The 17680-nt window shown below is 41.4% G+C and overlaps 1 protein-coding gene across 1 annotated transcript; it reads right to left on the bottom strand.

Moving 5' to 3' along the window:
* Window positions 1–7898: 7898 nt before the first annotated feature.
* On the bottom strand, window positions 7899–10556 carry LOC139551175 (mitotic apparatus protein p62-like). Its single transcript, XM_071362614.1, has 5 exons — window positions 10369–10556; window positions 9082–9879; window positions 8460–8520; window positions 8084–8167; window positions 7899–8048 (listed from the first exon to the last, which is right to left on the bottom strand). Exons 1-5 carry the CDS (start codon window positions 10544–10546, stop codon window positions 7985–7987), a joined length of 1185 nt encoding a protein of 394 aa, XP_071218715.1. The 5' UTR covers window positions 10547–10556; the 3' UTR covers window positions 7899–7984.
* Window positions 10557–17680: the final 7124 nt, after the last annotated feature.

The following is a 17680-nucleotide window of genomic DNA, read 5'->3' as shown; positions in this document are numbered from 1 at the left end:
CTCCGATCCAACAGGTCCCAGACGTGCTCAATGGGATTGAGATCCGACATAGGACATTCCTGTCCTGCAGGAAATCACGCACAGAACGAGCAGTATGGCTGGTGGCATTGTCATGCTGGAGGGTCATGTCAGGATGAGCCTGCAGGAAGGGTACCACATGAGGGAGGAGGTTGTCTTCCCTGTAACGCACAGCGTTGAGATTGCCTGCAATAACAACAAGCTCAGTCCGATGATGCTGTGACACACCGCCCCAGACAATGACGGACCTTCCACCTCCAAATCGATCCTGCTCCAGAGTACAGGCCTCGGTGTAACACTGATTCCTTCGACGATAAACGCTGGTGAGGACCTGCCTTACAACAGGCCTACAAGACCTCAGTCCAGCCTCTCTCAGCCTATTGTGGACAGTCTGAGCACTGATGGAGGGATTGTGCGTTCCTGGTGTAACTCGGGCAGTTGTTGTTGCCATCCTGTACCTGTCCTGCAGGTGTGATGTTCGGATGTACCGAACCTGTGCAGGTGTTGTTACACGTGGTCTGCCACTGCGAGGATCAGCTATCTATCCTGTCTCCCTGTAGTGCTGTCTTAGGCAACTCACAGTACGGACATTGCAATTTATTGCCCTGGCCACATCTGCAGGCCTCATGCCTCATTGCAGCATGCCTAAAGCACGTTCATGCAGATGAGCAGGGACCCTGGGCATCTTTCTTCTTGTGTTTTTCAGAGTCAGTAGAAAGACCTCTTTAGTGTCCTAAGTTTTCATAACTGTGACCTTAATTGCCTACCGTCTGTAAGCTGTTAGTGTCTTAACGACCGTTCCACAGGTGCATGCTCATTAATTGTTTATGGTTCATTGAACAAGCATGGGAAACAGTGTTTCAACCCTTTACAATATAGATCTGTGAAGTTATTTGTATTTTTACGAATTATCTTTGAAAGACAGGGTCCTGAAAAGGGGACTTTTCTTTTTTTGCTGAGTTTATATATTTATGTTGGAATAATATTGTGAAAATTATGATAATGCCATTTTAATGTAAGAGCTGTTTGAAAAGATCGCCTGAAATGTCAGCCTGTTTTGGTGGGATGGAGTTTTGGCCTGCCGGTCACCAGGCGGTAAATTGCTTAATAGACCAATAACAAAGAGAGTTCCAAACCTCTGCCAATAACAGATAGTTTTCAGTTTTCCCCTCCCCACGCAGACTGCTCCTAGACAGTCCTAGCAAATTCTTTCTAGAGAAATTGCTCTTTGATAAGAAGCTGTTTTGTTTATTTTTATCCATTTGAATTGAAAACAATCACAGTAAGGTTACCCAGAAATGATTTGATATAAGAAAAGCACAAACATTAAAATTCCCATTACAAAGGAATCCATCTTTTCACTCTAAATCATTGCCAATACTTCACATTGTGGTTTACGAGAGGTTCTTATACACCCACAAACTATAAGTCTACAGCACATTTCTCCAGCAAAACATATAATTCTACCAACTTAGCTATTATACCTACGCCAGACCATAACGGATTTAGGAAGTGGTAAGAAATAAGTGACTTTTATGAAGTCATACGCCGACCATGATCTTCAACAATAATTAAGGACAGAGCAACCAAATCTGTATTTTCTGCACATGCTTTTTTTTCCAGTAGCCTCCTACATGGGTTTGGGAAGTAGGGAGGCCGGAGGTGCTGCAGCACCCTCTGATAAATTGAAATATAAATTATTTTGCCTAAAATTATTTTAGGCTACCGTTGTCTGAATAGACATAGGCCTAAATAAAAGCCTTCAAAATACTACACCAGAGAGCATCATTTAGCCACCGAGGAGCAATAGCATCTAAAAAATAGCTGTGGATTCAGCAAGCGTGGTAAATATGCAGTAGAACAGCTTGTTCTGTTGTGGCCATAGACATATAATTCATAGAAGGGTTATGGAACCTCTAACCCTGGGAATTTGACTGTTAAACTCATGGGTACATTGGCAATGGCTGCCAGTCCTGACTTGAATGGAAACTTCTATCTATGGATTATATTTCTATGGTTGGTTGCTGCTGTCAGTTTGCCTTTTGCAAATTTCAAAATACAATAGTGGGAAAAATATTCAGTTCGGAAAGCAAATGCCTACTGCTGAAAAGAGAAGATTTACATTTACATTTACATTTAAGTCATTTAGCAGACGCTCTTATCCAGAGCGACTTACAAATTGGTGCATTCACCTTATGATATCCAGTGGAACAACCACTTTACAATAGTGCATCTAACTCTTTTAAGGGGGGGGGGGTTAGAAGGATTACTTTATCCTATCCTAGGTATTCCTTAAAGAGGTGGGGTTTCAGGTGTCTCCGGAAGGTGGTGATTGACTCCGCTGACCTGGCGTCGTGAGGGAGTTTGTTCCACCATTGGGGTGCCAGAGCAGCGAACAGTTTTGACTGGGCTGAGCGGGAACTGTACTTCCTCAGAGGTAGGGAGGCGAGCAGGCCAGAGGTGGATGAACGCAGTGCCCTTGTTTGGGTGTAGGGCCTGATCAGAGCCTGAAGGTACGGAGGTGCCGTTCCCCTCACAGCTCCGTAGGCAAGCACCATGGTCTTGTAGCGGATGCGAGCTTCAACTGGAAGCCAGTGGAGAGAGCGGAGGAGCGGGGTGACGTGAGAGAACTTGGGAAAGTTGAACACCAGACGGGCTGCGGCGTTCTGGATTGATTGGGCACATATGTAAATTCAACGTCTATTTTTGATTTAGATTTGGTTGAGTTTTCATCTAATATGAATTCAACATGAAATCAACAAAACATGTCACCATGTTATTGGATTTAGGTGAAAAGTTGGGTGAAAAAAAGACATAATGCCCTTAAATTGATTACTTTTTGCAAATCCAGTCAGTTTTCCCACGTTGATTCAACATCATCAGATTGATTTTTGGGGGGGTGAAATGATGTGGAAACAACGTTGATTCAACCAGTTTTTCCAAGTGGGATCTGTCTGTAGAAGCTGACAATTTTTCTTTCTCAACAACTCCTAATTTTGAGTGAACAGCAGTGTTTTCAAAGTATCTTATTTGAGATAGGCTATTGGCACGAGCACAATGGCCATCACCGGTGATTAGCCTAGGCTTCAACTTCACTGAATGGTTTGATGAGCATGAAAACGATGTAAACCATATGCCATGACGGACTTCGAATAGCCCCGCGATATGCAACTTTTTAGGGAAGTCAGGAACCAATATACTCAGTCAGTTAAGAAAGCTAAGGCTAGCTTTTTCAAACAGAAATGTGTATCCTGTAGCACAAATTCCAAAACGTTTTGCGACACTGTAAAGTCAATGGAGAATAAGATCACCTCCTCCCAGCTGCCCACTGCACTGAGGCTAGGAAACACCGCCATGACCAATAAATCTACGATAATCGATCATTTCAATAAGCATTTTTCTACGGCCGGCCATGCTTTCCACCTGGTTACCCCTACCCCGACCAAGAGCTCTGTACCCCCCGCAGCAACTTGCCCAAGCCCCCCCGCTTCTCCTTCACCCAAATCCAGACAGCTGATGTTCTGAAAGAGCTGCAAAATCTGGATCTCTACAAATCAGCTGGGCTAGACAATCTGGACCCACTCTTTCTAAAATTATCCGCCGAAATTGTTGCAACCCCTATTACTAGCCTGTTCAACCTCTCTTTCGTTTTGTCTGAGATCCCCAAAGATTGGAAAGCTGCCGTGGTCATCCCCCTCTTCAAAGGGGGAGACACTCTCGACCCAAACTGTTATAGACCTATATCCATCCTGCCCTGGCTTTCTAAAATCTTTGAAAGCCAAGTTAACAAACAGATCACCGACCATTTATAATCCCACCGTACCTTCGCCACTATGCAATCTGGTTTCCGAGCTGGTCATGGGTGCACCTCAGCCACGCTCAAGGTTCTAAACGATATCATAACCGCCATCGAAAAAAGACAGTACTGTGCTGCCGTCTTCATCGACCTGGCCAAGGCTCTCGACTCTGTCAATCTCCGCATTCTTATCGGCAGACTCAATAGCCTTGGCTTCTCAAATGACTGCCTCTCCTGGTTCACCAACTACTTCTCAGATAGAGTTCAGTGTGTAAAATCAGAGGGCCTGTTGTCTGGACCTCTGGCAGTCTCTATGGGGGTGCCACAGGGCTCAAATCTCAGGGCAACTCTTTTCTCTGTATATATCAATGATGTCGCTCTTGCTGCTGGTGATTCTCTGATCCACCTCTACGCAGACGACACCATTCTGTATACATCTGGCCCTTCTTTGGACACTGTGCTAATAAACCTCCAAACGACCTTCAATGCCATACAACACTCCTTCCTTGGCCTCCAACTGCTTTTAAATGCTCTTCAATCGATTGCTGCCTGCCCGCCCGCCTAGCATCACTACTCTGGACGGTTCTGACTTAGAATATGTGGACAACTACAAATACCTAGGTGTCTGGTTAGACTGTAAACTCTCCTTCCAGACTCACATTAAAATTAAAAATTAAATCTAGAATCGTCTTCCTATTTCACAACAAAGCCTCCTTCACTCATCCTGCCAAACATACCCTCATAAAACTGACTATCCTACCGATCCTTGACTTCGGCGATGTCATTCACAAAATAGCCTCCAACACTCAGGAAACTGGATGTAGTCTATCACAGTGCCATCTGTTTTGTCACCAAAGCGCCATATACTACCCACCACTGTGACCTGTATGCTCTCGTTGGCTGGCCCTCGCTACATATTCGTTGCCAATCCCACTGGCTCCAGGTCATCTAGAAGTCTTTGCTAGGTAAAGCCTCACCTTATCTCAGCTCACTGGTCACCATAGCAACACCCTCTGCTGCCAATGACTGAAACGAATTGCAAAAATCACTAGAGCTAGAGTCTTATTTCTCCCTCTCTAACTTTAAGCATCAGCTGTCAGAGCAGCTTACCGATCACTGTACCTGTACACAGCCAATCTGTAAATAGCACACCCAACTACCTCATCCCCATATTGTTATTTATCCTCTTTTGCACCCAGTATCTCTACTTGCACATCATCATCTGCACATCTATCACTCCAGTGTTAATGCTAAATTGTAATTATGTCACCTCTATGGCCTATTTATTGCCTTACCTCCCTACTCTTCTACATTTGCACACACTGTACATTGATTTGATTTGATTTGAAGTTTTTCTTTTGTGTTATTGACTGTACGGTTGTTTGTGTGTAACTCTGTGTTGTTGTTTTTGTCACACTGCTTTGCTTTTTCTTGGCCAGGTCACAGTTGTAAATGAGAAATTGTTCTCAACTGGCCTACCTGGTTAAATAAAGGTGAAAAAAAAAAAATATCGTAGAGGATTTTAATAAAGTTCAGCTTTCTCCAACTTTAGTCCCGCCCTGTTCAGCCCTAGCCCATGCTCATAATGCTCAATGGTCCCACCACCCACTCTGCTTCTCTCGCTTTCCTTGAGGAGAGTGCATAGTTATGAACTTGAAAATGTATTAAGAAACCAATTAGGCACATTTGGGCAGTTTTGATACAACATTTTGAACAGAAATGTAACGGTTCATTGAATCCGTCTAAAACTTTGCACATACACTGCTGCCATCTAGTGGCCAAAATCGAAATTGCGCCTAACCTGGAATATTACATTTTGCCCTTTCTCTTGCATTTCAAAGACGACGTATTATCTTTTTCCAGATCTAAAGTGTTATATTCTCCTACATTACTTTCACATTTTCACAAACTTCAAAGTGTTTCCTTTCAAATGGTATCAAGAATATGCATATCCTTCTTCAGTGCCTGAGCTACAGGCAGTTCGATTTGGGTATGTCATTTTAGGCGAAAATTTAAAAAAAGGGTCCGATCCTTAATTAAGGCTATAGAGTGTTCAGAACAAACAGAAATGTAAATTGTGGACTTGCAACACATTTACCTGGTTCACAGCAAACATTCCCAGGACATTAAATAACATTCCCATTAAGTTTTAGTTAGGCTTTTATCTAACATTAGGATGATAACATCCCAAAAACAGATCAATCAGAAAATCAGAAAATGTTTTAAATTAAATATCCTTAGAATGTTCTAACATTCACTCAAATGTTGTACACACCATCTGTAAAAAAACACCACAGAACATTCCACTAATGTTCTCATTGGGTTTCCAGGTAATGTAATAAGAAACTGTGTCCTGTGAACGTTCTTTCACCACCAGGCAAATGTTTTATACAAACATTGTATTATCATCAACACAACTGGACCGTTTTGTGTTATTATAACTTTTAGGGCAACCTAATGAATGTTCTGGGAACGTTCACAGAACAAATTTTGGTTTGCTGGTTAACTGTTATTTTTGTCATGTCATTGCAGTTGCTCCCATTCTCCAGCACCCCAGCCCAAGCACTCAGTGGCTTTCTTCATTATGTTTCTTAGGAGGCTGTACTGTAGTCAGTGGGATTTATAAGTAATCAGAGGCAGAATGGCCACAGCGAAATTCTGGCAAATGAGAGATGGGCTGGTCCATCTTTAGCCCAGTGGGCCTGTCTACATTGGGGATTTTGTGCAGAATTAACATTATTTGGCTAATATTGGGCTGATTTCTGCTCCCAGTCAGTTTGATGAATAATCAAGTTATGCAATGTGTACAGATTACTTTGTTAATTAATCATGTTTTCAAATTGACAAAATTGTGATTAGAGGAACCACAAGATATTATTTGAATCAGTGCACAGGCTATATTTTTGGAACATACCAAGTTTGCTTAGGTATGTTTCTCATTTTTGTCATTTTTGTTATTGTTGTTACCCCCATTTTTTTTTTCAAAGCTCCAAACATCCACTGACCCAAGGCCCATGACATGTTCTGTTAATACCCACTGGGCACACACTAGCTGAATCAACGTTGTTTCCACATCATTTCAACAACATTACATTGACCCAACGGGGGATAGACGTTGAATCAGTGATTTAAAGTACTACTTAAGTAATTTTTTAGGGTATCTGTACTTTACTATTATATTTTTGACTACTTTTACTTCACTAAAGAAACTAATGCGCTCTTTACTCCATACATTTTCCCTTAAACCCAAAAGTACATTTTGAATGCTTGGCAGGACAGGAAAATTGTCAAGTTCGCACACTTATCAAGAGAACGTCCCTGGTCATCTCTACTGCATCTGATCTGCCAGACTCACTAAACACACATGCTTCATTTGTAAATGATGTCTAAATGTTGGAGTGTGCTGCTGGCTATCTGTTAAAAATATATTTTTTTATGAAAATGGTGCCTTCTGGTGTGCTTAATATAAGGAATTTGAAATGATTTATACTTTAACTTTTACTTTTGATAGTTAAATATATTTTAGCAATTACATTTACTTTGGATACTTAAGTATATTTAAAACCAAATACTTTTAGACTTTTACACAAGTAGTATTTTATTGGGTGACTTTCACTTTGACTTGACTTGAGTCATTTTCTATTAAGGTATCTTTACTTTTACTCTATTATGACAATTGGGTACTTATTCCACCACGTCGTTGAATTGATGTCTGTACCCAGTTGGTAGCTTCTATTCTACATATCTCATTTCATACCATGATCATCCCTCCAAATAATGACAACTTAATAATACATGTTGGGTTTCATTTCTTTGAGATTAAAATGGAATGCTTCATTTAATAGAATTGTATTTATTTAATACACACAAGCAATGTACAGACATTCAGATATTTGCATATAGGAAATAAAACACTGGAAACCAAAAGTCTTCATGATCATTTTATGTATTTTTGTTTTTCAAAGAAGGAAATGTTACCAAGCAACAAAGGAGACATTTTCAACATAATGGCATCTGTTAAATTGAACTTCCTTACTGGTGGTAGTTGGACAGTTGAAGGAGAATGGGATACTGTTGCCTAATGTCTATAGGAGGCACTTGTCCCAAGGAATAACGGGCTCAAATCCTTCCTAGCACGCCATCTAGAGGTGATGGAAAGTAGCATATTTGCTAAGTGCCGCTTATAGCAGAAGATAAGAGTTCAGAGAAAGAAGGAAAATGCCATGTTGTTTGCAAAGTACTTATAGTACTGTTAAGTGGTTGGTCACACTCAAAGTACTCATAGTACTGTTAAGTGGTTGGTCACACTCAAAGTACTCAGAGGCTTGCAGCTTGGCACATTTCAGAGCCTTCCTGGAATACACAAATGAAAATGGTGATTATTATTTTCTTATTGTATATTCTTGCTTCAAATTTGTACAACGGCTTAAAAGACGATTACCGTACAAAAGTAACCATTTATGTTATTGCATTTTGAATGTCAAATTTCTATTGAATAAGATTGCAGTAATTAAGGCCCAAACCACACCTCTTTTGTGCTGTCAGGGGGCTGCTTCACTCTAATTCATGTTTTATGGATCAACATCAGTGTGGCATCAATGTCATCGTCCTCACTATTCACTAGTATTGGTAGGCGTTAACTTACATCCAGGCATGAGACTTCACAAAGCAGGCAATGTCATCACGGATGTCATCATCAACGAAGGCTGGAAGGGCAGAAACAGTCATACAGTCAGTACAGTTCCCGTCAATTACCTAAGGCCTTTGTGTGCACGTTGCAGGTATTTTAGCCCTGCACCTTAAAACGGTTCGCTAACGTAGGACTAAACGGAGTGAGTGTGATTACAGGGAAGTGAGGTTGATTACGAAACCCACTAGTTCTATTCTCTTGTCTTGTCTTTGTTCATGACACAAGAACAATCCATCTGTTTGTTCATTCATTCATTCATTAATTTGCGCAGGACAAGGTTGGTCCCAAGGTTGGTGTTTAAGCCAGACTTTAGGTCCAAACTGCAGATAACTGGACCAACCAAGTTACAGTGAGAGCACGAAGGGAATTGAGAGAGATTATATATTTGGACATTTTAAAACAGCAGTACCTGGAGGTGTGTTGTTGAACACCAAAGTAAGGGTTTGACGTGATCAAAAGCCTGACGTTTATTATTTCATTCATTTTTTCATACATACATGTACTGTACATACATACATGCAGGCATTTGATGACATTGTGCTAAACAGATTGTGGACGGAAAGATGTTTGTACTCACAGCTGCACTCTGTCTTACAGAGATTGAGAGAGCGAGTGGTGTTGGAGGAGACGCAGGCGAGGCGATTGCTCAGCTGGAAGAGACCAAAAAAGCTGAAGGACAGGGTCTTGATCGGCTTGAATGGCCTGAACGGCTTGCGCATCGGCTTACGTGGCGGTGGCTTGCGGCTGTGTCCGTGACCTTTGAACTGCTTTGGGATGTGTCTCTTCCTCCTGTTCCCCTTTCTCTCGTTCAGTTCCTCTCCTTCTTGCTCGTCCAGCTCCGCCTCTAACTCTTCCAGGTCCTCCTCGTCCAGCTCATCCTCGTCAACCTCGTCTTCATCACCCTCGTCCTCATAGCCGCCAAACTCTTCCTCCTCCGCCGCTTTGCTTTCTTGCGCCTCAACTTTGTCATGTTCTTCCTCATCACCAGTGGACTCCTCGGCCTCACGCTTGTTCCTTCCTCTCGCAGGACGCCCTGTTCTCGGTCTCGGTCTCTTCCCCTCAGGCCTCTCTGATCTTGGGCTCACTCCCTCTGTTTCCCCAGTAGGTTTTGGTTGCATTCCCCCGGGCTTTCCTATAGGTCTTGGACTCTTTCCCCCAGGCTTCCCATTAGGTCTAGGCTTGTCCTCTTCTCCCTCAGAACTGACTCCATCTTCCTTTGACTCAACATCTCTACCTGGACGTTTGCGCCCGAACAGTCTCACAGGTCTCCTGCTGATGGGGCGCCTTTTGGGTTTATGCAGGATAGGTTTGCGCAGGACAAGGTTGGTCACAAGGCTGGTGTTTAAGCCAGACTTTAGGTCCAAACTGCAGATAACTGGACCAACCAAGTCACAGTGATAGCAGGAAGGGAATAGAGAGAGATTATATATTTGGAAGTTTTAAAACAGCAGTACCTGGAGGTGTGTTGTTGAACACCAAAGTAAGGGTTTGACATGATCAAAAGCCTGACATGATCCTCAGGGTGCCATCATTAAAGGGGAAGTTCAGTATTTTACAACTTGATGTTAGATGGTTCCTCACCCTGAAAGTAGTCTATAAAATAAACTGTAATCCATGTTTTTTTTTCTCTTTAAACAGCCACTACAAACTTCAGCTAACCTTAGGCACCGCTAGCTAGGGGCAACCGTGCAATGTTTTTTTTAATGGCCTTTAACATTAAGTTGTAAAATATTGAACTTCCCCTTTAACTAAATTTGAGACGTTGTTCAGTGACATTGATGTTTTTTGCTATCTCACACCACCTTCAAGTAATCTCTCGAAACTCGCAGAAATACAATAGGCCTACATAGAATTCACAACCCACTTTTGGCCAAGATGTCGTCCAGTTCGACACCTGTTGCTGCATTTTTCTCATTCATATTGAATTGGTCAGCAGCCTCTGCCAGTTTGTCCTTCAGCTCACATTTGGAGAGCAGCAGCCCCTCAGACAGGCTGGGAACCAGGGTTGCTACAGCCAACACCACCAGCAGCTCCAGCTTCATGTTGTCTTTGGGTGATCTGTTTAGAATGGTATGGAAAGATATAGGATAACAAAAATACATGATTATCCTACAAAGAGAAGCTGTAAGGCTGTTCTACACAAAGGGCACAATTGAAGAGTTTCATTCCAAAACGCTATACTATCAGGAATCAAGGTAAGACCCAGATGCAGACTGTGTCGAAGTAACAATGTTTATTACAGCAATGGGGCAAAGGAACAGGACGGCAGGCAGGCTCAAGGTCAGGGTCAGGTCAGGGAGAGGTCTGTAATCCAGAGGTGGGGCAAAGGCACAGGACGACAGGCAGTCTCAGTGGCAGGCAGAGTGGTCAGGCGGGTGGGTACAAGGTCAGGACGTGCAAGGGTCAAAAACCAGGAGGACGAGAAAAGAGAGACTGGGGAAAAGCAGGAGCTGACACAAAAACACTGGTTGGCTTGACAAACAAGACAAACTGGCAACAGACAAACAGAGAACACTTGATTGGAGTCCACCTGTGGTAAATTCAATTGATTGGACATGATTTGGAAAGGCACACACCTGTCTATATAAGGTCTCACAGTTGACAATGCATGTCAGAGCAAAAACCAAACCATGAGGTTGAAGGAATTGCCCGTAGAGCTCCGAGACAGGATTGTGTCGAGGCACAGATCTGGGGAAGAGTACCAAAACATGTCTGCAGCATTGAAGGTCCCCAAGAACAAAATCGAAAAGTCGAAAAAGTTTGGAACCACCAAGACTCTTCCTAGAGCTGGCCGCCTGGCCAAACTGAGCAATCGCGGGAGAAGGGCCTTGGTCAGGGATGTGACCAATAACCTGTTGGTCACTCATACAGAGCCCCAGAGTTCCTCTGTGGAGATGGGAGAACCTTAGAGAAGGACAACCATCTCTGCAGCATACCATCAATCAGGTCTTCATGGTAGAGTGGCCAGACAGAAGCCACTCCTCAGTAAAAGGCACATGACAGCCCGCTTGAAGTTTGCCAAAAGGCACCTAAAGGACTTTCAGACCATGAGAAACAAGATTATCTGGTGTGATGAAACCAAGATTTAACTTTTTAGCCTGAATGCCAAGCAGCACGTCTGTAGGCAACCAGGCACCGGTCATCACCTGGCCAATACCATCCCTACGGTGAAGCTCGTGCTGGAAGCATCATGCTGTGGGGATGTTTTTCAGCAGCAGGGACTGGTGGACCAGTCAGGATCGAGGGAAAGATGAACAGAGCAAAGTACAGAGAGATCCTTGATGAAAACCTGCTCCAGAGCGTTTAGGACCTCAGACTGGGGTGAAGGTTCACCTTCCAACAGGACAAGGACCCTAAGCACACAGCCAAGACAACGTTGCTCCAGGACAAGTCTCTGAATGTCCTTCAGTGGCCCAGCCAGAGCCCGGACTTGAACCCGATTGAACATCTCTGGAGAGACCTGAAAATAGCTGTGCAGTGACGCTCCCCATCCAGCCTGATAGAGCTTGAGAGGATATGCAGAGAAGAAGGGGAACCCCCCCCCAAATACAGGTGTGCCAAGCTTGTAGCGTCATACCCAAGAAGACTCAAGGCTGTAATTGCTGCCAAAGGTGCTTCAACAAAGTACTGAGTAAAATGGTCTGAATACTTATGTAAATTTCAGGGGTTTTTTAAATGTAAATTTGCAACAATTTCTATAAACCTGTTTTTGCTTTGTCATTAAACTAAGGCTGTAACGTAACAAAATGTGAACAAAGTCAAGGGGTCTGAATACTTTCCGAAGGAACTGCATACAGCAATTCTTCACATTTGTTTTTTTCATCAGAAATTACTGCTTACAGTATATCCATTTTCTGAAATGTTGGTAAATTAGCTTTTATTGTTTAAAGAACTTATGAAAGAGATGGATGGGGTTTTTCACCATCTAATCATGGCATGGTGTTCAATGACAGACGTGTATTTGTTTGAAATCTATCACTTGATGGTTTAATTTCAGAGAGACAAATAATCATGTTTTGTGGCAAAACGCTATATATCATTCTCACTCTCAGAGGAATAGGTAGCACTGCTGGGTTTTACACAGTCAAATGTGATAAATAACTACATTTTTAATAAAGAACTTATAATACATTTGTGACGTCAATATATAAACCAAATTAATCAATACAGTGATATGAGATCTGTATGTAAAATATTTTCTTTTGACATTTTAGTCATTTAGCAGACGTCCTTATCCAGATTGACTACAGTTAGTGCGTTCATCTTAAGATAACTAGGTGGGACAACCACATATCACAGTCAAATATACAGGATACAAACATTCCATTCCAGCTAAACAATATATAGCATTTTGCAACAAAAACCCATTTTAATACACATCTAAAATCTATTAATTAAAAATCTGAGAACAGTAATATTTTACACACACGAAGGTACCTAAAGAATATCCTTTTGGAATGAAACTCTTCAATTCAAGTTCATGAGAGGCTTTACATTATTGTTGTAGGCAAAAAAAGATGAAACCTGAGCAGGTAATTGAAGGATTTTTCAACCAACACTCTCATGTATGTTTTAAAATGCTTTGTCAAGTGTACGTATAGTGTATTCCCCATAACCAATATATTTCAAAGCTATCACCGTGAGGGATGAATAAACATCAAGTTTTTTATTTATTCTTGTATTTAAATATAAAAAATATATACAATTCTAAAATGTATATTCATTTATGTATTTACATTTGTATATTTCTGAGCTAGCAAATCGGTGATGTTGTGAGACCTCAATTATCAAAACATGCAAGTACATCACATTTCTCAGAAGTATCTCTACGACCATAACATTGACTTTTCACTGAACATTCAACATACAGTAATTCAACACAGGTCAAAACAATGAGTCCGTTAAATAAAAATGTCCTTACCAGTCGTTCAGATCAGGTAAGCGATGAACAGTGTTCAGTGTAAAATAGCACAGCTGATCGAGCTGTACCTACTCCTCTGTGTCTGGCAGACAACACATCAGGGTTTTTATACGGGAAGGATGGGTAGCCGGGCGGGTAGCCAGGTGGGCCAATTCTTCACATTTTGTTCTCAGGCCATTGGGTGATAACCCATCACGTCAGCAAAGTAATGGAAAGTACAGTATGTACACAGACACTGTAGATCTTAATTGCAAAGGTGGGAGTGAAGCTTTGGTGTTAAAGTGCAAGTCTGCGTTAGCACAATGTAGCATGAGAACAATGATATAAAGACGACACAAACTCTAACCATCACTTTAAACCAGGATTGGGCAATCTGGTCACCTGTCAGGGCTGGTGTCGGTGCAGTTTTTTGTTACAGCCAAGCAGTAACGGGCTACACCTGACAGGATTCTTATCTAAAGGACCTCAGTGGCAGTCATAATTGACTCCTCGTTTTATCATCACTTTCATCTGTGTTTGTCGTTCAGGTTACTAACACTTTGGTCCATCCAAGACCAACTGTGACTTGTTCAAATGGACTTCACTTCATCCCAAAATCAAACATTCCACAAACACATGATCCCATGATATTACTGTGTATTATACAACTGAACACAATGAACACAATGAAAACACATGTTTGCAAGGTGTACCACACTAAGCATACATGGTTGACAGGTTAGCTGGCATTTATTTTTTATTTTTGCTTAGTCACTGTGATCACCTGATCATGTCAATTACTGTGGGTGTCGAGATGAGAACTCAAGACTGAAGCTATAACAATGTGTAATATGAGCCCCATCCTGCCTACCATTTAACTCACAATACCTTGAATGGAAACCATAACCAATCAAGCAAGAACTTAAGATGCCATCATGTTTTCTTTGTCTTTCTTTGCGTTTTCTGAACAAAACGTTCAGAAATGTGGTTCTGTATTCAATAACCAAACACTATGTCCCCCTACACACTCAGGTTGTACAAATGATGTATAACTCACTTGAGACAACGGTTGTGTCAACATTTTTGTGCAGACAAACTCTCCATTGTATCACAAATGTGTTGTACTGTCTCAAATGTGTTGTGCAATCTATGTGTACACTGCCTATTAATCAGACAATCCAGGCTCATGTCTTCCTATCAGGTCCACTGGGTTTGCGTAATGTCCCGAGCTGTTCAGAATATGTGGGTACTGTCGCTTGGTAAAAGCACATACAGTCGGAAGTTTACATACACCTTAGCCAACTACATTTAAACTCAGTCTTTCCCAATTCCTGACACTTAATCCCTGTCTTAGGTCATTTAGGATCACCACTTTATTTTAAGAATGTGAAATGTCAGAATAATAGTAGAGAGAATGATTTATTTCAGCTTTAATTTATTTCATCACATTCCCAGTGGGTCAGAAGTTTACATACACTCAATTAGTATTTGGTAGCATTGCCTTTAAATTGTTTAACTTGGGTCAAACGTTTCAGGTAGCCTTCCACAAGCTTCCCACAATAAGTTGGGTGAATTTTGGCCCATTCCTCCTGACAGAGCTGGTGTAACTGAGTCAGGTTTGTAGATCTCCTTGCTCGCACACACTTTTTCAGTTCTGCCCACAAATTTTCTATAGGATTGAGGTCAGGGCTTTGTGATGGCCACTCCAATACCTTGACTTTGTTGTCTTTAAGCCATTTTGCCACAACTTTGGAAGTATGCTTGGGGTCATTGTCCATTTGGAAGATCCATTTGCGACCAAGCTTTAACTTCCTGACTGATGTCTTGAGATGTTGCTTCAATATATCCACATAATTTTCCTTCTGCATGATGCCATCTATTTTGTGAAGTGCACCAGTCCCTCTTGCAGCAAAGCACCCCCACAACATGATGCTGCCACGTGCTTCACGGTTGGGATGGTGTTCTTCGGCTTGCAAGCCTCCCCCTTTTCCTACAAACATAACGATAGTCATTAAGGCCAAACAGTTCTATTTTTGTTTCATCAGACCAGAGGACATTTCTCCAAAAAGTACGATCTTTGTCCCCATGTGCAGTTTCAAACCGTAGTCTGGCTTTTTTATGGCGGTTTTGGAGCAGTGGCTTCTTCCTTGCTGAGCGGCCTTTCAGGTTATTTTGATATATGACTTGTTTTACTGTGGATATAGATACTTTTGTACCTGTTTCCTCCAGCATCTTCACAAGGTCCTTTGCTGTTCTTCTGGGATTGATTTGCACTTTTCGCACCAAAGTACGTTCATCTCTAGGAGACAGAACGCGTCTCCTTCCTGAGCGGTATGAAGGCTGCGTGGTCCCATGGTGTTTATACTTGCATACAATTGTTTGTACAGATGAACGTCATACAGGCATTTGGAAATTGCTCCCAAGGATGAACCAGACTGAGGTCTTGGCTGATTTCTTTTGATTTTCCCATGATGTCAAGCAAAGAGGCACTGAGTTTGAAGGTAGGCCTTGAAATACATCCACAGGTACACTTCCAATTGACTCAAATGATGTCAAATAGCCCATCAGAAGCTTCTAAAGCCATGACATAATTTTTGGGAATTTTCCAAGCTGTTTAAAGGCACAGTCAACTTAGTGTATGTAAACTTCTGACCAACTGGAATTGTGATACAGTGAATTATAAGTGAAATAATCTGTCTGTAAACAATTGTTAGAAAAATTACCTGCGTCATGCACAAAGTAGATGTCCTAACCGACTTGCCAAAGCTATAGTTTGTTAACAAGACATTTATGGAGTGGTTGAAAAACGAGTTTTAATGACTCCAACCTAAGTGTATGTAAACTTCCGACTTCAACTGTATGTCATGTTTGCTTGTTGAACAGGTTCTGTGTCATTTTAATAAGTTTACTCCTTCTTTTGTTTTTTAAAGTCCCAAACATTCAGTGGCCCAAGGGCCATGACATTCTACTTCCTTATAGTTTAGATCTCTTGTTTCACACCAGAATCATCCCTCCAAATAATGATTGTTGCCCTAAACGAGTACCTGAAGAATCTTTGCAACAACAGGAATGTTTCCCTAACCGCAGGGGTTCCAGGAGTATTTCCGGCAACATTGTAAACTGTTTTGGAGACTGACAGACAGGGTCTGGTAGTGATCCAGTCCTTCCTGGCAGAATAAGCAACAGAGGACTTGGAAACCATATCAACTCCCGTAGAAATGTCTCTATGGTTTTTGTGAGTAAACTAAATGATGTTCCTCTAAATCCGCCTTCTACTGAGTTTATAAAAACTGTCATCTCCTACCATTCTGATAGATTGGAGACTTTCAGAAAACGTGGTTGTAACATTATTCATGTATTTGTTATTCCATTGGTTACCTCGAGACTGATGCCCCAGAGTGGCCCACACATTGAATATGGCACTTTTAAATGTTAGAGCAATCACTGGAAAACCATTCTCGTGAATGGCCTCATTACTGAGTGCAAAGTTCATTGCCTGTTTCCCACTGAAACATGTTTGTCTTCAGATTGTAGTGCCACTATTATTGAAGCCTCCCCCCGGACTACAGCTTTTCATACTCTATCAGAAAAGGGGAAAAGGGTGGGGAGACAGCCTCTATTTTTACTAATGTTCTCAGCTGTAAGGACATTTCTTTGGCGACTTTGAGTCTTTTGAGTATCATGCTATACTGTTTAAAAAATGCAATCTACATAATCCCGCAAATTAATTATTTATCATAAGAGGGCCATAAACAATAACTAGTAATGCTGCATACTCCAACAACGGTTAAAATCTCACTTTTCTGGTAAAAATAATTTAATTGCTGAGGTGTAGTCACTTTGAGGACACAAGCTCAAATACACAGTACAAATATGATACAAATATAAAATCTGAAAGATTTGATATGATGTATTTCCTATATGATGTATTTCCTATATGATGTATTTCCTATATGATGTATTTCCTATTCAACAAAACTGAATAAGGCATGAAATGACTTAAATGCTTTCTAAATACAGTATAATCAAATTCTTAAATAATTAACTATAAAATTCCACCTTCCTTAAAAGTGTAAAATACGTATTTGTATGTTTAGTGTTAGAGAAAATGTGCATATTTTCTAAAGCTCTCTTGATCAAAACATCTGCCCCCATCACTGTGAACGTCTCACAGAGCTCTAGCTTGGATTCACGAACCTTTCATCTCATATTAATCTTGTCCATCTATGACAAACAGAAAGGGTTTTAGATTTATGGCTATAAATGAATCTCTGAA

The sequence above is a fragment of the Salvelinus alpinus genome, chromosome 2 (genome assembly GCF_045679555.1).
Source record: "Salvelinus alpinus chromosome 2, SLU_Salpinus.1, whole genome shotgun sequence".
Taxonomy (NCBI): Eukaryota; Metazoa; Chordata; class Actinopteri; order Salmoniformes; family Salmonidae; genus Salvelinus; species Salvelinus alpinus.
This window is presented reverse-complemented; position numbering and strand designations above follow the sequence as displayed.